We start from the raw sequence: 22,967 nt of genomic DNA on the forward strand, positions 1-22,967 counted from the left end.
TGAGCGAGGGCCCGAGGAAACTTGTTATTTTCCACTTTGAGAAAATCTTAAGAGTGAAAGTGAAACAGACTACACCCAGTCATGACGTTGGTAGAAAAGATTCATTTGCACCCACACGAAGAGCAAAGCCCAGACCAGGTGACCAGAGAGGCTCCCACCCATCGAGGAGCCGAAACCAACCAACCAGCCGCTGTTAAAAGGGACGCTCCAGATAAATAAGTAATCAGTGGCTGTGTAGCTGCTGGGCATCACCTTGAAAAGAGCATTTTTCAGCCGTAGCGAGCTGAGCTTCCAGAGAACGCAGCCTCTTAGACTGGAGCTGTTTTCTCTGGTAGACTGAGGTGAAACACTTCCTTCCTGCCTTGTTGTAAATGAACCACAGGTAAACGTGAATCAAGACAGTTTGTGCAAAAGCTGCTTTTCCTAATTTACCATTTTCAATGCGTCATTTTGTGTCGAGATTCATCCGTTTCTTTATATCCGTTTGTTCCCCAATTGTTTCGGACACTTCCTGATATGACTACATAATTGCTGAGAGTCACAATTTTATCAGTTTTTGTAATCAGCTCGATGTATTTTCACTTTTTCGTGTGTGTCAGCAGGAGCAGGAGTGTGGATATTTGTATTTATTATAATCCCTTCAACACAAATAGGGGCTGGTGTGTCCTTAAATTGTCTTGTTTTGTGCTGCAAGACAAACTTTAACACATTTCAACCCTCTTCCTCCACAAAATGACATAAAGAGAGTCGATTTGAACGACCCAGAGGTCCAATAATGTGGCTTTGCTCATATAAAGTTACAGGACAAACTACTTAATCACAGTCGCTGATTTAAAATAACAACCAATGACGATTTCACAATGACGCAAAAGCTTGCGTAATAACTCAGAGCTGAGCCACAAACCAGTTGAGATGATTCACCATAAAGGACTACTGTTATCCTGGGCTGGAGCGGTTTCAGCACGCGTGTGATTGAACCGGTGTGTGTTGCGTCACGCACACGCACACGCGCGTCCTCGGCGCCCAGCACAGAGCGTCTCCAACCATGTCCTAGATGAGGCAAGCTCGACCTGTTCAGCCACCTGTTTCCAGTAAAGCCCCACCACTGCTGCTCTGTCTCCTCCCCTCCTTCCCTCCGCGCCTCTCGGCTCTTTCCTCCTCCTTCCTTTGATGCTCTGCAAACACTTTCTCGTAGCCGTGACTTGTGCGTGAACTCAGACACGCGCATAGAGATGCACACAGCAGATATCTGGATTGACTAGATGTGTGTGTGTGTGTTTTTCCAGCCTCGCTGTTATTGCTTCCGCCTCATGCGTAATTTTACAGATCCTACAATTATCAAACTTCCTGCAGCAGATTTTAATTACAGGTAATGTTGCTGCACATGAGCTAACTCATGCTGGAAAACCCCACGCTGACTTCATCGTGTCATGGTCCACCAGACTGAATACCTGCATGAACTATTACGTCTGTATTATAAACAAGCCGCATCGACTGTGTTTGACGGGGATTTTCTTGTCTTTGCTTTTAGTTTTTTTTCCTCCTGTTTGTTCAACTTGGCAAACCTGATTCTGACCAGTCCAGGATTTCCAAGCACCATGCCGATACCTCCCAGAGCAACACGCCAGTGCTGCGGTGGCGATGCTGTTAAGTACCCACACCACTTTCTGGCCAACCCAGCAAAAAAACAGCAAAGAACCATTCAGGAAGAGAGGAATTTCAGAAGCAGAGAATGACTCCGGAGTTGTGGTGATGTCACAGGTCTGCTGTTGTAATTTATATATGATAAATCCCAATGGGGGCAACCCCAGCGTGTAGGTTTCTTTCTTAAAATCATGTTGGAAATCATAACTTTCCTATTTAAAAAGTGATTCCTTCGAAAGGCTGAACTGCTGTTATGGTCTGATTGTACACGTTTTCTGCTTCTGATGAGATAAAAATCCATTCTTGGTTGAGACGTTTCCTTCCTTCCCTATTTCTCCCATATTGTGCCGTCCGCCTGTCTGTCGGAATGGCAGCATATTCAGTAACGCTGCCGCTTAAGCAGGAAACAGAAACAGCTGGCTGCCAAAGCAACATCAAGCTGAAACACAAAAAGAAACTGGAGTCTAGGTCGGCTCACCGTCTTCTGATGGAAAACCAGAGGGGTTTCCCATTTCAGGAATCTATTTAAAGCGTTGTGGCAAGGAAACTTTGGAGGGTTGTAAAGGTTTGAGCTGATTTTAAAGCACCGTTTTGTAGGTACGACGGGATCGAATGACATTTTGTGTGAGAATCATGCGTATGAAGTGGATTTCAACATTGGTTTGAACTGGTTTTACATCAACCAACATCACCTATCTCTGGTGAGAGGCAGCAGATCATCATCATCATCATCGTCATCGTCTTCGTCATCCCACACTCTCATCTCTCTGAGCCACACTCAGCTACTGTCCTTTCACCAGCAGCGGCGTTGTGGCGTCCCTCCTCTGACGTCGCCTTACATACATCACACTTGACATCACAGGTCCCCACCTGAAACCAAACCTTCAACCAAACCGACGCCTCCACAGTGAGCAGCTTCGCCTGCACTCACAGCTCTAACGATGTTACTATAGCATACTGAACAACCACCCCCCAACCCCCAAAACTTCTGAGAACGTGGGGGCTGACCTGCAGCTTAATTCGACCCTGCCAGTTTCAGAGGCAGGAACACGAGACCCAAGAGTTCCACCGTGCGACACGTTTTCATCTCTGCAACGTTTCATCTTTGAAATTATTGACTTTAGATAATCCAACTGGAGCATCGGTGCCGATGCCTGAATTTGCTACTTGGAAATAAATAGGGCAGTTATAACGGGAAAGAATCAAAGTTGAGTTTTTAATAGTAACAGAGTTTAGATGGATTCATTATTAGGCAATTTAACAAAGACGTTCTATAAAGAACCCACCCCAGAGAGCAGTTGAGGGCAATAAACCTTAGATGTAGAGTTCAAATAGCCTCACTACTCATATCTGGATATGCTTTCGGTCTTGTCGTATGGTTGTTGTGCAACAGTTTTAAATTTTTTTTTGACTGCTTTAACTTTAGTACAATATTCACCTTTGGAAATGCATTTTAGTGCAGCTTAGGAAAGTTTCTCTTTTGCTAAACAATACAATGGATAATTAATTAAAACGTACACACCTTAATATGATTGTTTTTTTTATTATTTTGTTTTTTTTTTTAAATTAATGCAACCTAAAAGTGGCTGGTGTATCTATTTTGTAAAGTGACCGCGCCCTCTAGTGGCCAAAAGTAAGCGTTGCTGTTTTGACCTTTAATCTTCCAAAGCCAAGAGTTTTTGATCACAAAGCAACCTACGGTGTTATTTAACCTTGTTTTACTCCAGACTATGTATGTGCTATATTAATATGTGGATGAGATATGGAGGAACGCATCGACATAAATAAAGAGTAGACGCCGCATCTGTGACCCAAGACATCCGGCCGCCATCTTGGTCCGGTCATGGTAGTGGAACCGGGGGAGATGCCGGAGCACTGTGCAGCCTATTCCTGTACAAATCGGCGGACTACTGGGAGCAGGGCTCGGGGGATTACTTTTCACAGGTAAGGTTGAACATTAGTGTTGGGTTTATTTTGTGATTAGAATGTTATTATACTATATTTATGTCCACCAGCGAAACTTTGCCTTGCTAATGTTAGCTGAAGTTAGCTAAGCTATGTTTACAGCCAGGTATTGGATCACCTGAGATTTTATAAATCATATTTTCCTTTACACAGACTTAGATTACAACTGACACGAGAATGCTATAGTAGAAATGAAACAAATATTGCTAATATAACACTGACCAGCAGATTTTTACTTGCATAAACTACAGACAACAGAACATCTGACTGCAGAATAGTTTGCAAACACGCAATTTTAGCAGCTTTGGTTCATTACCAACAGATAGGCGTAAGAATAGTTTTATTGAAGAAAGGTTCTAAGAAATTTGATGGAATAAATAGGCTTGAGCTCCTATTTATATTGTGCTTGTGTTGGCTCTCTCCGATCTCTTCTTTTCATCTTGAAGGTTTCCCAAAGACAAAGACAAGAGGAAGAAGTGGGAATTGGCTTTGAGGAGGGAAGGATTCACTGCAACTGAATCATCTGTCATTTGCAGTCAGCATTTTAAGCAGGATGACTTTGACAGGACAGGACAGGTGGTCCGACTCAAAGATGGTGTTATTCCCTCCCTCTTCAGCTTCCTGGTTCACCTCCAAAGAGTAGGTATATCATCATAAGCCCTTTAGCTTTCAGACATATAAATATTCTATTATCAGACACAGGGCTTTTTTTTTTTTTTTTCCAAGTATTGTGCATTTTCATTTTAGCCGGAAAAGGGCAGGACTACCTCGACCTCCAGAAAAGCTGAAGGGAGCCCGTCTGTGGCCACTCGGGGTGACCCAGAAGCTTCAACCTCATACTCACAGCCTGAGCCGAATGATGTGAGCATTTCCATTTTAAACATCCCATCAAAAGGGTCTTAGACATAATAAAACCTCTGTTGTTTGCTGCCGCTCATATTGGGCAGGTGAGAAGCGAATGTGGGCCATCCTCTAGTGGTGTGTGTGGAACTGAACGTCACTCAAACCATGTGCGTCCCTCCTACTAGGATCATAGCTATGCCTTGCCTGCTTCTCCGTCTGCTCTCAAGGCTAGACTCAATGAAGCTTTAGCAAGAGTGGAAAGTCTGGAGCGAGAGAAGAAGAATGCCAGGGCGAGAGAAAAGAGGGCAAAGACCACGGTAAAGAGTCTGTTGGGGGATCTGAGAGAAGAACCTCATTAATGAAGAACTCAAAGAGAGGCTTGGTTTCTACTCAGGTAAGATAGTTGCACTTTGAAATTCACATACATCTTATTCTTATCCTCTTTATTAAAGTCTTGAGTTATTATAGTTGTTATAGAGTTATTATATGAAAGGGAATTATTCTTTTATTCTCATACAATTTCAGATCTTCAAATAGACTTCATGGCAAAGCAGGGCCATGAGTACTCCAAGGACTGCAGAGAGTTTGCCCTCATGCTTCATCTGCATGGTCCAAAGGCCTATAAATACCTCAGAGAGACTCGCAATTTTCCCCTCCCTCATCCACATACATTACAAAGGTCGTCCACGTAAAATCCAATCAAATTTTTGGACATTTCTGTTGCAAACGCGTTAATTGTCCATATTTCTACAGGTGGCTGTATTCGGTGGATGACGAGTCTGATGCTGGAGAGGAGATGCTAGGAAGACCAGGCTAAATATGGATGTGCTGCCATGGTCAAACCTAAAACGTGCGTGTGTGTGTTTGTGTTTGTGTGTGTGAGACGATGGATGGGCGCGCCTCCAATGTTGGTTTGCAACCAGCTTGGGTGTGAGCTGAAAGGAAACCCACAAGTTTCCCACATCCGGTGACTGGTGAGAAAGTATTTGTAATGATGGCTGCAGGCCACATGCTGAAGTTGGCACCTAATCTGTTGCAGGTAAGTAATTGTTGTCGACCGATTTGTGCAGAACTTTATATGTAAATACGGTTGTCTGTTCCTTGGCGCAGTTATGGTTGAATGTGACGAGCAGCATTTTGCTGTTTTGGCTAGTTTGAGCAGGGTCTGGTTCTTTCTCTGCAGGCCCTACAGTCCAATCGCAACGACTGGACAGATTAATTGGAAGTACATCGATCACCTCAGCGATGTGCAGCGTCTCACCCACTACGGTGGCCCAGTGATTCCGTCAGAAGGCGGAGCAACGCTGATGAGAGCTGCAGAGCTTCAGTCACCAAGCTTCAGTACGTCATCAGGGAGGAGGTCAGAAGGGAGGACCTTTTTCTGCTTGGGGAACACATTGAGGAGACGGTTTGGCACCGACCACCATCATTCCAACTTGTTGTCACTGGTTGTGTCTGTTTCTACAGCTCAGGATACAACATATTGCCTCCATTGACCTGCAGAAAGGAAGCATGAGGAAGAAGCTCTGCAAAACCCTTCCAGGGCTCTTAGCACATTTCAACTTTCATGAGCAACTTCCAACTCGAATTTACCTTGGAGAAAAATATAAATATTATTTTATTTTTATATATATATAGTAACATGTCTATTGTGTTATATTTTCTATAAGAAAATAAGATGTGTTTGTATTTTGTTTCTTAATTTTTCAAGCTATTAAAATAGGTGAATCGAGCAATCTGCTTTTCTATCATATTACTGTGTAATTAGTAATAATATATGCTTGTATGTATAATATTTAATAAATAACCGAAAATATAATTTATTTGAATGAATACATGTGTCGCGTGTGTTTTGCTAAACACCTCATACATCACATATAGCAATACAGTATTCTATTACTGTCAAGCCCGTTATAAATATTAAATTTCATCGAGCCGCGTGTCCTGTATCACACCTACATGTGCGACTTTGGCAGAGGAAAACGCGTGAAGATCACTTCAGTTTTTATTGAGTTATGATTGATTAAATGCGGCGTTTACTGTTTATTATCTTTATTGTGTCTATAGGACCTGCCTTATGCTCGCTTTTCTAGTTCAGACTGTACTAATCGTTTATGAAATCCAAATGTGATGATTTATGAATGCGTTGGCACGATTCAAGCAGCAAAACATGACAAAGAAAACAATAGAAACCCACTAAAGCAGACACAGTTCTAGGGTACAGATAAATAGCGCTACTGATTCCGGGAGATTAATTTTTAATTAAATCTACACTCGTAAATCTATTATTTTGGTCTGTTTATTAGACTCAGTGCGCCGCCTTTAAGATAATCCGCAGTTTGCAAACCATATGGTTCTCTGACGTCTCTGTCTACATTGATGTTGCAAAATATTTTTCCAGTTCACCCGTATACAATGCGTTCTAAATTCATAAAATAAGTGTTTAGAGTTTGAATAATGTTGTCAGGGCAACCGATGTATACGCTGTTGTGTTGAGTGAGTAATGTAGTTTATTTGGAAATTACAAGGAACACGTGAATGCAGCAGAACGAGCCGCTGTCGCCATATATGAAGCGCTGAGTTGACAGAGCTGCATATTATTCCATTTTTTTACGTTTGCGTGTAAGTTTTGAGATGGATTCACAGGCTCCGCCAAAGCCATGGGAAAGGCGGATTCCTGGGGCGATGAGTGTACCCCTGAACTACAGGTAAACTACAATCTCGGCGCGATAGCTTCCTATTCTGGGTTATCTGCTTCTTTTTAGCTAACAGTTTTGCTAACTCGTTGTGTCGAGATTGTTAAAATTGACCGGAGTATGATCCAAGCAGTGAAAGGCTCTTCCATGAAGCTCCGAACAGATCAACGCTTTAATTCACATTTATTTTTGTAAAAATGTGAGTTTTAATCATGGGCAAATCCAAGCAGCTAATATGGAGAGAGTCGAGCAGGCCTTCGGTGGTCACGTGATCGCCGGTCCTTCAGATTTAAACGAATTCTCACTTTATGACACTTTCTGCAGTTTTAAATAGATGATTCTTTTAAAAATGCACATGAAATGTCGTTTCTGTCTGGCTTTCATGCTATGCTATGAAACTGAATCCTTTGCCAGTCTATAGGTTTGGTGGACATTGAGCACATTTAATTTTAAGTGCATACATTATAAGCGCAAGTTGCATTTAATGACGTCCTTGTGAGATCTCTTAACATATGTACCCATTTCTTCAAACAGGTCTGTAAATATAGCACCACAGGGTGGTCCCCATCGAGCTGCTGTACCACCGGTTCTTACAAGGATGGCTCCGCCAGTGCCACCTCGTCAGGGGCAGCAGACCTACCGCCCATCCTACAGCTCTTTCCCCTCTTCCTATAGCCCTTATGGGAGCTCTGTCTACAGTGGATACAGCCCCTACACGTACGGTGGTGGTTATGGCCTCGGAGGATACAACCGCCTCCTCCACAACGAAGAGATTGCCCCCAGTCGCTTTGTACAGCAGGCTGAAGAGAGCAGCCGCGGTGCCTTTCAGTCCATTGAAAGCATCGTTCAGGCCTTCGCTTCAGTCAGTATGATGATGGATGCCACGTTCTCGGCTGTGTATAACAGCTTTCGTGCCGTATTGGACGTAGCAAATCACCTAACAAGATTACGTGCACACCTAACTCGAGTATTGTCAGCTTTTGCTTTGGTGCGCTCTCTGCGGTACCTGTACAGAAGACTTCTGAGGCTACTGGGGAGGAGAGCAGAGTCTGAGGTCGAGGACCTGTGGGACGACAGTGCCAATGCTTCCCTGGCTATGGCTGCAGCAGGGATGGAGAACCAACCAGTCAAATCCTGGCCAATCTTTCTTTTTTTCGCTGTTGTTTTGGGGGGACCCTATCTCATATGGAAGCTATTGAGCTCTAGCTCTGACTCTGAAGACACCGGTAAGACTGGAATCCAATATTCTGCACTTTGTTTAGCCCAAGAGCAGGTTGATTGCACTGTTGTTTGTTCATCACCTTGTCTGAGAAGTATCTATTGACATACTTATTAATATCTCGGCCTCTGTACACTATGAAAATGGATTTGAAATGAAATGGCTGATACATGACATTTAGTCTCGCAGTTACACAATCTTTTGTTTATTTCATTTAGCCACTAACTGGGCCAGTGGAGAGGATGACCACGTCGTCGCTAGAGCAGAATATGACTTCTCGGCCACGTCGGAGGAGGAAATTTCTCTGCGTGCTGGAGATTTGATGAACCTTGCCCCTAAAGGTGAGATTTCACTGCCCGGTTTTACAGTAATAATCCCACTTGGTGTCACACTGTTTGTTATGTTTTCTTGTTTAGGTCTTGGAACTTTAAAGTGATTGTTTTTTGAAATGCACAAGACTAAAATAAAAATAAAAAATCTTATGTACTGGTATTTAAAAAGTTATTTTAAAATCATTACAAGTTAAGTAATGGTCACGACCCTGGTAAAGCTTTTCTGCACACTATATTTCAGAATACTATGCTAATTATGTCTCCTATGTAGTTTGAATATCTCTGTTGTTGATATGTTTATTATTCTGTCTCGTGTCAGAGCAACAGCCCAGGGTGCGAGGCTGGCTGCTGGCCAGTGTTGATGGGCAAACCACAGGACTTGTTCCAGCCAACTATGTCAAGATCCTTGGAAAGAGGAGAGGTCGTAAACATGCAGAGATGGAGAAGCTTGCTCAGGTCCAGCAGGATGACAGGCAGGCCCTCCAGACACGTCCTGCTGCAGACCCTCAGTTACAGCTTGGCCAAGACTTCAGCTCAGGTTTCAACTTCGCCCCCCCCTCTGCAGCCCCCTCAGAGGAGCTGCTGGAATCGGTGTATGCAGAAACACCCAGCACCAGACAAGCAAACCTGGACCAAGAGGACTGACCTGCCATGCTTGGGAATGGATGAATGAAAAAAAATATGTATGTGTGTGTGTGTGTGTGTGTGTGTGTATATATGCAATTGTGATAAAAATATTTGGGATTTAGGATTTGAATTGTTAAAATGTCTACCTTTTGGAAAGGTTACTCATCAAAATGTGTGTTAAGATTATAAACCAGTCCGTGCTGTCTTGTTGACCGGCTGATTTAAGATAAGGCTGGTTGTGTTTGTTTAATGAAAGCGTCATGTGTGAATGTTAATAATGTGAAAGGACACCGACAGTTTCTGTTGGACATGAGGTAAAGCTTTACCTTTATTTTTGAGTCGCTCTCTTCCTAGTTTTTTTTTTTTACTTCTTGACCGTTTTACCCCTTTTTGGGAGGATGCTGAGTCTGTCCCAGCTACAGATGAGCACGGGCAGGGTTGAGCCTCGAATGAGTCCCCAGCTCACTGCAGGGTGCAATGTGAGTATTTGGGTTTCAGTACCTTGCTCAAGGGTACCCCGGCGGTGACGTGAAGCACCATGTATTGTTCCTTATTGTAGGAAATCGACGTGATTACACTCATCATCTACTGGCTAATTTTGCACATTACTAGCTATTTACGGAAGTAATTCTATATTTAAAAATAAACGTTAAACTCCGTACATATTTTGCATTTTTTGTCATGAGTTTAAAAAAAATCAAAATAAAATAATTTATTAGCACGGAATTATTGCTACATCTGTGGTGTCGCGTTATGTAGTCGTAATATTAGTTAACGCGTAAACGTTCAATTTCCGGCTAAGGTGTCCTAGCAACGGGCGGTAGCGTCGGCTGCAGCACGTCAACCCAATTTCGTAGGTACTCGCCGATAAAGTCCCGTAAATTAAATAACTTATTACTGAGTTTGTACTGTGACAGCATATTAGAAACATTTCCTACGTAGAAGTAAAACAATTTGGGAACAAACAGTTGCCCGAGTAGAGAGAGACTGCCGGAAAACAGAATGAAGCCGATGTTGCCTTCAAGTCTATCAGAAATACTCGTAATTACCACGTATAGTTGACCGACTACAGAATAGACCCACGGATGCTTTAACAGTTTGACATTAAATGTTCATTTTTTCGAAAATGTCATTGAAGTACGCATATCTTAAATATATTGCTGTAGCATCAGGGGTTGACATATTTTGAAGAAAAAAATCATAATCATTTGAAAACAATCGGACCACGTTCGGGATGTTTGGAGTTTACGAGGTCGGTAAACTATTAGCTGCAGCCCAGCACACGTCGCTAGCCACGTCTGCCCAGAGCCGATAAGACAGCCGCAGCCTCAGCATCTCTTCATCGCCATTATCTTTCATACACAATGAAATAAATCGGGTATCAGCTCACCGCACAGTCTCAAACGACGTGGGAGAGGAACGATAGCGCAGTGAGTATGCAGATCCTATGTAAGGCGTCTCTGTGTTGGTGATTTATTCCAGAATACGACCTAAACACAGGTCTTAGGCCAGCGCTAGCATCGCTTAGCTGACGTTACAAAGTTAATCTGTTGCATAATAAAATAACACTTTAATCGTGACATAAAGTCTGACAGGGGAAATCTACTGTCTGTTAGTATCCACGGATGTTTAAAGGCCCTGCCGGAGGTTTTAATTGTGTTTGTCACCAAAAACAATAAATGGCTTAAGCGTTTCAAACTATTCTACACTGCAATGTACAGCTAACAGCTGAATGTAGGAGGAAAAAATAATTAGCTATTAGAAATGTGTATATGGCATTCAAATACAGTCAGGAGCTGAAGTAACAGTCACTGTAGCTGTATGTCCACCTTTGATTGACCTTTCAATGACAAATGGACGTATTCTCTGTTGACCCGTTTGCAGAGATGAGCCGCTTCAGTTTGGACAACAACAACTTCCCCTATGACAACAATGTCCTGGTCCTGGACATGGTTTTGGGCTCTCTGTGGGGGGCACCCCAGCCCATTAACTGGGATAATGTAGCAAAGCTCGTTCCAGGATTCACCCCCAGCGAGGTAACCAAAATGTCCTCCTCTATCACATTCTCTGGCTCGGCAACACAGCTTGTGCTTTTCATCTTGCAGTGTTCCCACCGATTTGAGGAGCTGAAACTCTCGGGGGTTTTCCCTCACATGGACAACCAGTGCAACACCCTGACCGACTCGTCCACATCGAATGACGCATTGCTGGACACTGGAGACGCGATGGAGACGGGAAACAGCTGCAGCAGGAACGTTACAGGTCAGTAAGTCTGATCTGGATCCAGGTTCTGGGGGAGAACTTTATGAATTAGCTCTCCACCACACTGGATTTGGGGACTAAAGTGAAACCCGTATGTACAAAATGATTCCATTCAGCCTTTAATAAGCCCCCTCTGCGCCCCACAGGCTCCTCCATTAGTTAATATGGTAACAAAACATCACATTTACACTCAAATTCCATTGTATGAAAATAAAACAGTGTCACATTTGGATTTGTTTAACCAGTTTTTACTTGTTTGTCGAAGCATTAGTTAATTAAGTAGATTTTATTGGGGAGTATTTGGAATTATTCAGAAATACACCAGAGTTGCTGATGATGTTTTCCCTACTGTTTGCTAGTAGCATCCTCTGTTTGCTCCTACTGATTTGGTACCAAAATAAGGGTGAACATTCTGATAGTTACTGCATGATAAGAAGGCTCACATTGTTTTTCTGTGATTTGTGGAAGGAGGCTCCTCTGAAAAGGTGGTTGCCGTGGAGAAGAAAGAGAAAAGATTAGCCGATGAGAATGACAAACCTCAGAAGCTGCGAGAGTACGTGTCGACATTTTCCTCGGAAACCTTGTTCCCTTCGCCGCTTTTTGTGTCACCACAGGCCGCATTTGCACTGCTGTTGTTTCTGCAGTCCCAACATGCTGATCCACGTGTGTGACGAGACCAAAAACCTGAAGCAGGACTTCACCTGTCCCAGAGATCTGCTAGTTAAAGAGATGCGGTACTTCGCGGAGTACCTGTCCGTGGACACCCAGCGGTGGGAGGAGGTCGACATCTCTGTTCACTGCGACGTGCAGATCTTCGACTGGCTCATGAACTACGTGAGGAGGAACTCTGCCGGCGAGAGCAAAGACAAACCGCGGCTTGGTGAGGCCTGGCAGCAGCCGTGCATCCATGTAGCGGTGCTGTGTTCTGCTGCTCTTTGGTTGTGGGTCCTGTGTCGGTTGCCGCTTGGTCACGTGATGTTTGTTGGTTGCAGAGCCCAGCAATGTCATCTCAATCCTGATCTCCTCCGAATTCTTGAAGATGGATACTTTAGTAAGTGTTGCCATGACGGAGGTGTTGTGGCCCGGCCTGTTGATTCTTCAGCTTTAAGACTTCTTTCTTGTGTGGCCGTGAATGTTTAGAGGAGATGCTCCAGCACCATTTGGCCCCACTGCTGCTTCATCCTGGTCCTTGCATGCGTGGAGCTGCAATGGCGGGATCAGTGGTTGTAGTATTTTAAGCAGATTATAATGTGTGTTCAGCACAATCATTGTTGCTAACGTTGATGTTGCATGAAACATACAAAAAGTTTGACGTATTGAGGCTGATGGATGAGTGATGGCGATACTTTCATTAGTAAATATAAAGCAAGGCAATATAAAATGGGATATAATGTAAAAGTAGGAGCATTTAGCAGTTGTGTGTAGGAACTAGCAAGCAACGATTGTTACATAGCGGTCTAGAAGTTGAAAAGAATAAGTCTGCATTGATGTTTGTGGGCGAAAACATCCCGTTTCTACATGTGGTAAAACCCTAATGTGGTGGAATGTGTGGCTGGATTCAGCAGCCAGGTGTGTTTGTGTGTTCAGGTGGAGGAGTGCATCCAGTACTGCCACAAATACATGAGCGCCATCGTGGCCACGCCGTGCAACATGAACTGCATCAACAGCAACCTGGCCACGCGGATCACCGACCTCTTCAACCACAACGAGGCCGACGACATCAGGGACAAAAAGGACAAATTCAAAAGGTAATAACCAGCTCCTGTCTTTATAAGGGACAAAGGGACATTGCAAAAGGGACCAAATGTTGGGTTTTTTCTGTTTGAAGCAAATTGTTTCAGAAGAAAATCGAGCATCTGTTTGATCCTGGACACCAGAACAGAGATTCACCAGGAAACGCCTCCACTCTCTACAGGTGGGTCTCAGCTACACCTGATGCAATTCTAGGTAATAACGTTAATATGCACATTCAAACTAAAACATTTTAATCTTAAAGCAACCACGAAAATAAAGCACCTTTTTAATAACTCAGTAACAGCTCTTGTGAACCGTCCTAACTTTGTTCTCCTCTTATTCCAACACTAGATTTCTGGGTTTTTAAATCAAATCAATCTTTATTTATATAGCGTCTTATACAATCAAAATTGTTTCAAGGCGCTTTCCAGAATCCCAGGGCCTGACCCCAGGAGAGGGGAGGAGAGGAGAGGAGAGGAGAGGAGAGGAGAGGAGAGGAGAGGAGAGGAGAGGAGAGGAGAGGAGAGGAGAGGAGAGGAGAGGAGAGGAGAGGAGAGGAGAGGAGGAGAGGAGAGGAGAGGAGGAGAGGAGAGGAGAGGAGAGGAGAGGAGAGGAGAGGAGAAGGAGAGGAGAGGAGAGGGAGGGGGGAAGGAGAAGAGAGGAGGGGAGAGGAGAGGAGAGGAGAGGAGAAGGAGGGGAGAGGAGAGGAGAGGAGAGGAGAGGAGAGGAGAGGAGAGGAGAGGAGAGGAGAGGAGAGGAGAGGAGGGGGAGGGGGAGGGGGAGAACAGTGACAGTTTTTGTCAACCTCTCTGTGACGGTGCTGTTTTCCAGCGTTGACGTGGGGGGGTGTCCTGTCTGCAGGTGCGCTCTGTGCCTCAAGCTGCTGACCAAAGACACAGAGAAAAGGATTTCTTGTGTTCCGGGAAAAATCAACGTTGACTCTCGTGGAGAAATAATTTATACACACAGCAGGTAGGATGGTGGCGACGGCGAATGCTGGGAATCCATGCAAACGCCCCTTTAGTGCAGACTCGTGTCAAAAAGAGTACCGTAATTTCTGGACTATAGAGCCTGGTTATAAGCCGCATAATCTAATTTTAGAAAGAAAATCAATTTTGTACTTAAACAAGCCGCGGGTATCCCACGTAGTAATATGAAAAATTAGATGGAAAACATTCAGTACCGGTAGATGTTTTTATTACCATAAGAGACGAGTCACTGACGAGCGACAGACAGACGGGTAAGAAACAACAGCCACTCTTTTCACTTGTATGTTTATACAGAGACCTTAAATCCAAATTTTATCACGTCAGGATCTTTTAACTTTTCTTTTAATTTAATCCGCTTAGCAACATAAATATATTGTAGCGGTAAATGCTTTTTTTCTAACGGTGTCTGTAATGCAGCTACCTTGAAATATACGTTTGTATCAGCTACACACAAATTACGTTGTTTATGCTTTTTTACTCAAACAATGAACAATCTAAAACCCCGATGGCCCGCCTCTAAAATCTTCTATTTTCATCGCGGTGGCGATTGCTTTTGCCTTCCGTCTGATTTGTACAGCGGAAACACCGCGGCCGCCTGCTCTCTGTGTGTTGACTCAGTCTTCCAGAACCTTCTCAAGCTCGGGCCACCTGCGATGTTTACGTCTAAAAGCTTTTGCATCTTTTTGCTTTGGATCAGTTCTTCATGCTGGCGTCTCCACCTTCTCGCCATTGATTACCGTAATGCCAAGATTATACGCGCCAGCTCGATTTCCTTCTTCAACTGCCAGAGTGATCGCTTTTAACTTAAAAGCCGCATCATATGCTTTTCTTCTAGTATTTTCCATGTTGATGAGGGTTCGTAAAAATGACTGATTCACAATAGTTGTGATAGTGCGCCACGAAAAAAACCATAAATAAGCCGCAGCGTAGAATAAGCCGCAGTGTTTAAAGTGTAGGAAATAAGTAGCGGCTTATAGTCCGGAAATTACGGTAATATTGTATTATTGTTGTTATTACACATTATTATTATGATGTGTGTGGATGTCGGTATGTATTTCCTGCTTTTGTTGGGATGATGGCCACCAACATCTGTGAGCACGGTGGACCGGCGGAGTGTGTGTGCGTTATTTATTTATTTATTTATTTTTGTAGACAGAAGTGCTGGGATGTGCACGAACACATTACTGGGCTCTATGAGGAACTCAAGTCCTGGGTCCTGGTCTATTGGAGAATCTGGGGTACCGTTAACTACCTCACCTGCTCACGATGTCAGCAGGTAGGTGCGCATGTTGGAAAGTTGTGTGCAAGTGGATGTAATGAGTTTGGTTGGGTTGTTTTTTTAGCATCGCCGTGGCAACATATGCCAAACAAAACCTGATCGGAGCGAGATAATGTTCTGAGCTCTAACACTGTCTTAAAATGTATTTAATTTTTGTGTATGTGTGTGTGTGTGTGTGTGTGTGTGTGCGCGCGAGCGTGCAGGTGTTCTTGTGTACGGAGCTGACCCACTGTAAGTACCACCCTGACAGTGTGCTGTACTCTGGTATGGGTACAGACAGAGGCTGGCACGGTGCAGGAATTTACCCCTGCTGCAAACAGAGAGCGCTCCGGTTTGATCCCTCCGGGATGCCAAAGGTGAGGGCAACGGAAACGGGTCCAGAGTGATCTGACCGCGCTCCCCAGACCACCACAGCCTCGCCGGATATGATCACCAGGCCGTCCTGCCCGGTGTAGGCTCAACGTCTGTGCGTTTGCTTGTTCAGGGCTGTAAGAACCGGGACCACATCGTGAACGTGCGCGACGAGAACCGCGACGAGGTCCAGATCGGGGTCCTCAATGACCTGTTGCTGCACAGAGACGCGGTGTGTTTGTCCGTCGTGGCGCCTCCAGAGGGGTGAGCATCCTGATGCCTGTCAGTCTGCCTGTGTGAGAGACGGTTTGCAGTTACATTTGGCGTGTGTGTGTGTGTGTATCAGGGCTGAAGATGGCCCGTGTGCTGTGGAGCAGCTTCCAGACTGTGAAGTCCTCCTGGAGCCCACCCTGCTGGGTCCCCTGAGAGGAGATGGAAGTCCTGTGAGTCTCTTGTGCTTTTGTGTCTCACTGACTCCTCCGACTGTCTTTATGGGTCTAAGTGCGTCAACGTCCTCTCTTTAACCAGTTTTCCCTTTTGAAAAACTGGAGTCTCCAACTGGTAGGATCTCCCGCTCTTTCCCCTCGCTACATTCATTCATGTGTGTCTCCACCTGGACCAGCCTGTCGGTCAGACCTGATGACGATGGTGAGGCCTGATCTTGTTGTCACCGTGGTCTTTACAGAGGCAGCAGGCACTGCAGTCAGAAGATGAGGAGTACACCACGGGGTCAGAGGTCACAGAAGACGAAGTGGGAGATGAAGAGGAGCTCTCCAAGAACCAAGGTGAAGACTTGTACCAGAAGAATGCGTTAAGGGACAAAGTCTTTCTGCTGGTCTCACAGGACAAAGAGCAACATTTCAATGTAAATCGAAAGAGACTTTTGAAGATTTGCAACAAGTAACAAAGAGAGAACTTTTTTATTAAACCTCTTTATAATCTGATCTTGTAATATTCATGAATTCGGCCGATATTAAAGGGCCCATATTGTGCTACAGCAAGGACTAAGTTTCCTATTAGGACCCCAGAACATGAATTAGATAATTCCTCCTTAAATGGTGAAATGAGGAGGTAAAACGAGGCTCTACTCAGTTTTACAGACTCTCCTCACTGAATTTAACGTGGGAGCGGAGCGCTGATTCATTTAATGCTTCAAAAAGTGACGCCTGTGGGGTCGTAGAAGCTCAAACCTCCAAAAGAAGGTCTGTGGGATGTTCTGAGGAGCTTATCTCCAGGTAGAGGTGGGACGACCCCAGGCGCTTTATTGAGGACACAACCAGACATATGTTGAAAATATACATAACGGATATGAAAGGTGCATTTTGTATAACTTGGGACTGTAGAGTCAGTCTTCAGTGCACTAATGTTGCTTTCCTGGGAGATTTGCAGCTTTTCTGCGGCAGACTTTTCGCTGGTTTGTCAAAGCTCAAGTCTGTAGCTCCATATTTTTGCTGATGGACATATAAATGGAGAGAAGCTGATGTTTCCGTGTCACTCGCAGCCTTTTTGGGGCTGGAGAAGGAAGCGGATGGTTGACTTTGGCCAGCAGATGGTGACAGACGTGCTTGTAATCCTGCTTTCTGCTGTGTTTTTGTTTTTAGCTGTGAAAAAGTCCAGGAAGGCCCAGAGACCTCTGAAAAAACAAGTGTCCTCTCCAAACTTCCAGCTCAAAGACAAAGCAGTGAAAGTGAGTCAGAAACTGTGAACTCTGATGCTCATTCACACCAGTAACTGTTTGTTTTTATATCACTGGAACTTGGAGTGTTGGAAATCAGTAAATTTCAGGAGGGATCCTGTCAGCTATCACAGCCGGGCCCGCAAGAAAATAAGGATTCCTTTATTTTTTTGCATTTAATTCATGACAGCTGTTGTTGTTTTTTGCCCACAGTCACAGCCCAGGGACAACAACCCTTTTGTGTGAGTCTCCAGCGTCTATTAATCTGGTACTTTCCTGCTGTGGTCACCTGTTCTGTATTTCAACGTGTGTGTGTGTGCGTGTGTGTGTGTGTCCAGGGTTAGTACCCAGAAGAGTAAGTGGGATAGTTCTCGCTCCATGAGGTACAACCAAGATGCTCAAAGAGAAGAAGGTATAGCAGCGGTTCTTCAGTATTAATGACGTAGTAATAAGCTGCTACAGTGATCCGGTTAGTTTAATACAGCTACTTTTGATCCTGAGCTGCATTCATTCCCTTTACTTGATTATCAGATACTTTGTCTTCTTACGAGGTTCTTTCACTTTTAGTTAACGGACAGACTTTTAGCTCGGGATCAACATCACGCCTCGACCCACTTCCTGTCTTGTGATTACGCAAGACTGCTGACCCGTAATTCTCTTCCTTCTCCTTTTATATCGGTCCCTCATGCCAGCAGGTCAGAGTCAGTCAGTCGTGCCTGACTCGTCCCCACGTGGACACACTGTCCACAGACTCTGCTGTGCAGGGCCGCCTCCACTGAGCTGAGCAACATTTAAAAAGAGAGGCATCAGTCAGGGGGGGGTCATGCTATGCTGCCTCAGCACTCACTCGATCAATGACGTCCCCAGGTCGACATCAGTGTTCTTACTTATGTTTGTGTGTTTTGATGACCCAGACCAGCGTCGCATGATTGAGACCATCAGCCACCTGACCAAGATGAGGTTTGGAGAACAGGAGCACAACAAGGCCAAAGATACTAAAGAAGTCAGTAGGAGGACATCTGGAACGTTGTGGCCCTGCTGCCAGCTCATGTGTGACCGTCTGTCTGTTTCAGCCTGCCGGGGGCATCTACTCCAGGCTGGAGGCCCAGTTTAAGAGTCAGGCCAAGCAGAGTTCAGACAAGATTCCCAGGTACTTCATGACTGGCGCTGCTCAGGCACCGCCCAGCCCGCCCGGTTTCATATTGAGCATTGGTTTTCCCCCAGATCTAAAGTGCGCTACGCTCAGATCCGGACGACGTAAGGGAGGCGACGGACGGCGAGATTCTTCTGCAACGCTTCGCTGCGACAAGATCTCTTCCTGTTGGCGGCATGGTCAACAGTGACAATTAACCAGCTGCTTCCCTGCCCCTGAACACTTCCTGGCCCCTCCAACTGTGCAGAGATGACTGTAAGTTCTGCACCCCCACCCCCCTCATCACGCTCTAGTGCTCAGCTGGCCGTTTGTTCCTTCAGGGGATCCACTCAAGCCTCTCTGCCTCTGCTGGATTTACTTCCGGAATGTGTGGGTTATGGAAAACTAATGCTTTTTTTTCTGCTTCCAACCGACTGTTTTGGACCCAGTTCTGCTACGGACATTCTTCTCCGTCCCGGAACATAAATGATTGAAAACAGAGACCCAATAAACCGTTGAATGACGTTCCGCAGTCTGGTCTGTTGTACCGCCGCGGGCCACTAGGTGGCAGTATACGTTGCGGGACGGTTCCATTTTCCACTTTACCTCGGTTTGAGAGCACAACTATGACCTCTGTCCCAGTTTAGCACAGATAAAAAGGGGCTACAATATGGAACTTAATGCACATCACTACTCAAGCTGCTTATACTGAGGTTAGAACAGCCCGAAACGCTCATTTGCACCTGACCGTTCATTTACACGGTTGGCAGGTGATTTGAAAAACTACTTCCTCAAGTCTGGTTGATGTTCCCATGTCAACAGGTCCCATCCTGTCTCCGTGCACGCTTACTCCGAACCATTAATCAGAACTCCTTTTTCCATCCCCTTCTGGAGCCTTTTGAGTCATTTTCAAACGCAGTAAAAGAGCGTTTGTCTCAGGCGAAGGTCAAAGGTCGTTGACCCTGGAAGTTCCTTCATTTCTTCTTCTCTGGTGGAAGCAGACAAACGCTTTTGCTGCTCGGGCATTTGTCACAGTAATGAAATAATATAAAGCTGTGCATGAGTCCCAGGCTCTTCCTCTCTGATGATATTAATAACCACAGCTACACAGAGACGAGCCTGAAGCAGCGCACGGCCTCTCTCTGCGCCGCCGTCGGCTCAGCAGGGGGCCGCCCCAGCTGTTGCCTCTTTTCCTCAACAGCAAATGCCGAGAGTGGCTGAGGATCGCCGGGGGGGTGGCGGGGGGGTGTGGGCGGGTAATGGTCGAGTTACAGGCCGACGGATTGAAACGTCAATGGTGAACACATGAAACCTGAAATGCAGAAACAAGATGCTGCCAAAGCAAACCCCCACTTCCTGTTCAGGCCGCCATGACCTGAAGCCACAACTGGGTCTCTGGAGACCAGCAAAAGAGATAAGACCTTTGGCCCCCGTCCAGTCTATAACCAGTCCATCTATCCTCCCTGTCCCACTATAACCAGTCCATCTATCCTCTCTGTCCCACTATAACCAGTCCATTTACCCTCTCTGTCCCACTATAACCAGTCCATCTATCCTCTCTGTCCCACTCTAACCAGTCCATTTACCCTCTCTGTCCCACTATAACCAGTCCATCTATCCTCTCTGTCCCACTATAACCAGTCCATTTACCCTCTCTGTCCCACTGTAACCAGTCCATTTACCCTCTCTGTCCCACTATAACCAGTCCATCTACCCTCTCTGTCCCACTATAACCAGTCCATCTATCCTCTCTGTCCCACTATAACCAGTCCATTTACCCTCTCTGTCCCACTATAACCAGTCCATCTATCCTCTCTGTCCCACTATAACCAGTCCATCTATCCTCTCTGTCCCACTATAACCAGTCCATCTATCCTCTCTGTCCCACTATAACCAGTCCATCTATCCTCCCTGTCCCACTATAACCAATCCATCTATCCTCTCTGTCCCACTATAACCAGTCCATTTACCTTCTTTGTCCCACTATAACCAGTCCATCTATCCTCTCTGTCCCACTATAACCAGTCCATTTACCCTCTCTGTCCCACTATAACCAGTCCATCTATCCTCCCTGTCCCACTATAACCAGTCCATCTATCCTCTCTGTCCCACTATAACCAGTCCATCTATCCTCTCTGTCCCACTATAACCAGTCCATTATCCTCCCTGTCCCATTATAACCAGTCCATCTATCCTCTCTGTCCCACTATAACCAGTCCATCTATCCTCTCTGTCCCACTATAACCAGTTCATTTACCCTCTCTGTCCCACTATAACCAGTCCATCTATCCTCTCTGTCCCACTATAACCAGTTCATTTACCCTCTCTGTCCCACTATAACCAGTCCATCTATCCTCTCTGTCCCACTATAACCAGTTCATTTACCCTCTCTGTCCCACTATAACCAGTCCATCTATCCTCTCTGTCCCACTATAACCAGTCCATTTACCTTCTTTGTCCCACTATAACCAGTCCATTTACCCCTCTGTCCCACTATAACCAGTCCATTATCCTCTCTGCCCCACTATAACCAGTCCATTTACCCTCTCTGTCCCACTATAACCAGTCCATTTATCCTCTGTCCCACTATAACCAGTCCATCTGTCCCCTGTCCCACTATAACCAGTCCATTTACCCTCTGTCCCGCTATAACCAGTCCATCTATCCTCTGTCCCACTATAACCAGTCCATTTATCCTCTCTGTCCCACTATAAGCAGTCCATCTATCCCCCCTGTCCCACTATAACCAGTCCATCTATCCTCTCTGTCCCACTATAACCAGTCCATTTACCTTCTTTGTCCCACTATAACCAGTCCATTTACCCCTCTGTCCCACTATAACCAGTCCATATATCCTCTGTCCCACTATAACCAGTCCATTATCCTCTCTGTCCCACTATAACCAGTCCATTTACCCTCTCTGTCCCACTATAACCAGTCCATCTATCCTCCCTGTCCCACTATAACCAGTCCATCTATCCTCTCTGTCCCACTATAACCAGTCCATCTATCCTCTCTGTCCCACTATAACCAGTCCATTTACCCTCTCTGTCCCACTATAACCAGTCCATCTATCCTCCCTGTCCCACTATAACCAGTCCATTTACCCCTCTGTCCCACTATAACCAGTCCATTTACCCTCTCTGTCCCACTATAACCAGTCCATATATCCTCTGTCCCACTATAACCAGTCCATTATCCTCTCTGTCCCACTATAACCAGTCCATTTACCCTCTCTGTCCCACTATAACCAGTCCATTTACCCTCTCTGTCCCACTATAACCAGTCCATTTACCCTCTCTGTCCCACTATAACCAGTCCATCTATCCTCCCTGTCCCACTATAACCAGTCCATTTACCCCTCTGTCCCACTATAACCAGTCCACTTACCCTTCTGTCCCACTATAACCAGTCCATTTACCCTTCTGTCCTACTATAACCAGTCCATTTACCCTTCTGTCCTACTATAACCAGTCTATTTACCCTCTCTGTCCCAGTATAACCAGTCCATTTACCCCTCTGTCCCACTATAACCAGTCTATTTACCCTCTCTGTCCCACTATAACCAGTCCATTTACCCTCTCTGTCCCACTATAACCAGTCCATTTACCCTCTCTGTCCCACTATAACCAGTCCATCTATCCTCCCTGTCCCACTATAACCAGTCCATTTACCCCTCTGTCCCACTATAACCAGTCCATTTGCCCTTCTGTCCCACTATAACCAGTCCATTTACCCTTCTGTCCCACTATAACCAGTCCATTTACCCTTCCGTCCCACTATAACCAGTCCATTTGCCCCTCTGTCCCACTATAACCAGTCCATTTGCCCTTCTGTCCCACTATAACCAGTCCATTTACCCTTCTGTCCCACTATAACCAGTCCATTTACCCTTCCGTCCCACTATAACCAGTCCATTTACCCTCTCTGTCCCACTATAACCAGTCCATTTACCCTTCTGTCCTACTATAACCAGTCTATTTACCCTCTCTGTTCCAGTATAACCAGTCCATTTACCCCTCTGTCCCACTATAACCAGTCCATTTACCCTCTCTGTCCCACTATAACCAGTCCATTTACCCTCTCTGTCCCACTATAACCAGTCCATCTATCCTCCCTGTCCCACTATAACAAGTCCATTTACCCCTCTGTCCCACTATAACCAGTCCATTTACCCTTCTGTCCTACTATAACCAGTCTATTTACCCTCTCTGTCCCA

General features: G+C 45.2%; 3 protein-coding genes and 1 long non-coding RNA gene across 4 annotated transcripts; all 4 read left to right on the forward strand.

Annotated features, from left to right (window-relative positions):
* Nucleotides 1-750: 750 nt before the first annotated feature.
* On the forward strand, nucleotides 751-1,955 carry LOC115249530 (uncharacterized). Its single transcript, XR_003888208.1, has 2 exons — nucleotides 751-1,369; nucleotides 1,532-1,955. It is a non-coding gene; the product is annotated as an uncharacterized lncRNA (long non-coding RNA).
* Nucleotides 1,956-3,483: 1,528 nt separating this feature from the next.
* Nucleotides 3,484-5,609, forward strand: LOC115249529 (THAP domain-containing protein 6-like). Its single transcript, XM_029835070.1, has 6 exons — nucleotides 3,484-3,588; nucleotides 4,056-4,248; nucleotides 4,357-4,470; nucleotides 4,638-4,846; nucleotides 4,978-5,131; nucleotides 5,206-5,609. Exons 1-4 carry the CDS (start codon nucleotides 3,488-3,490, stop codon nucleotides 4,809-4,811), a joined length of 582 nt encoding a protein of 193 aa, XP_029690930.1. The 5' UTR covers nucleotides 3,484-3,487; the 3' UTR covers nucleotides 4,812-4,846; nucleotides 4,978-5,131; nucleotides 5,206-5,609.
* Nucleotides 5,610-6,862: 1,253 nt separating this feature from the next.
* LOC115249528 (peroxisomal membrane protein PEX13-like) lies at nucleotides 6,863-9,987 on the forward strand. Its single transcript, XM_029835069.1, has 4 exons — nucleotides 6,863-7,160; nucleotides 7,683-8,374; nucleotides 8,586-8,708; nucleotides 9,019-9,987. Exons 1-4 carry the CDS (start codon nucleotides 7,087-7,089, stop codon nucleotides 9,342-9,344), a joined length of 1,215 nt encoding a protein of 404 aa, XP_029690929.1. The 5' UTR covers nucleotides 6,863-7,086; the 3' UTR covers nucleotides 9,345-9,987.
* Nucleotides 9,988-10,114: 127 nt separating this feature from the next.
* LOC101079653 (uncharacterized protein KIAA1841 homolog) lies at nucleotides 10,115-19,271 on the forward strand. The gene is made up of 21 exons (XM_029835618.1): nucleotides 10,115-10,756; nucleotides 11,211-11,362; nucleotides 11,432-11,588; nucleotides 12,057-12,141; nucleotides 12,233-12,468; nucleotides 12,581-12,639; nucleotides 13,176-13,336; nucleotides 13,417-13,503; nucleotides 14,184-14,294; nucleotides 15,464-15,587; nucleotides 15,794-15,946; nucleotides 16,075-16,205; nucleotides 16,288-16,384; nucleotides 16,470-16,502; nucleotides 16,627-16,726; nucleotides 17,543-17,628; nucleotides 17,830-17,858; nucleotides 17,955-18,028; nucleotides 18,399-18,619; nucleotides 18,690-18,766; nucleotides 18,841-19,271. The coding sequence occupies exons 2-21, from the start codon at nucleotides 11,213-11,215 to the stop codon at nucleotides 18,875-18,877; spliced, it is 2,208 nt and encodes a 735-aa protein (XP_029691478.1). The 5' UTR covers nucleotides 10,115-10,756; nucleotides 11,211-11,212; the 3' UTR covers nucleotides 18,878-19,271.
* Nucleotides 19,272-22,967: the final 3,696 nt, after the last annotated feature.

The sequence above is a fragment of the Takifugu rubripes genome, chromosome 4 (genome assembly GCF_901000725.2).
Source record: "Takifugu rubripes chromosome 4, fTakRub1.2, whole genome shotgun sequence".
NCBI lineage: Eukaryota > Metazoa > Chordata > Actinopteri > Tetraodontiformes > Tetraodontidae > Takifugu > Takifugu rubripes.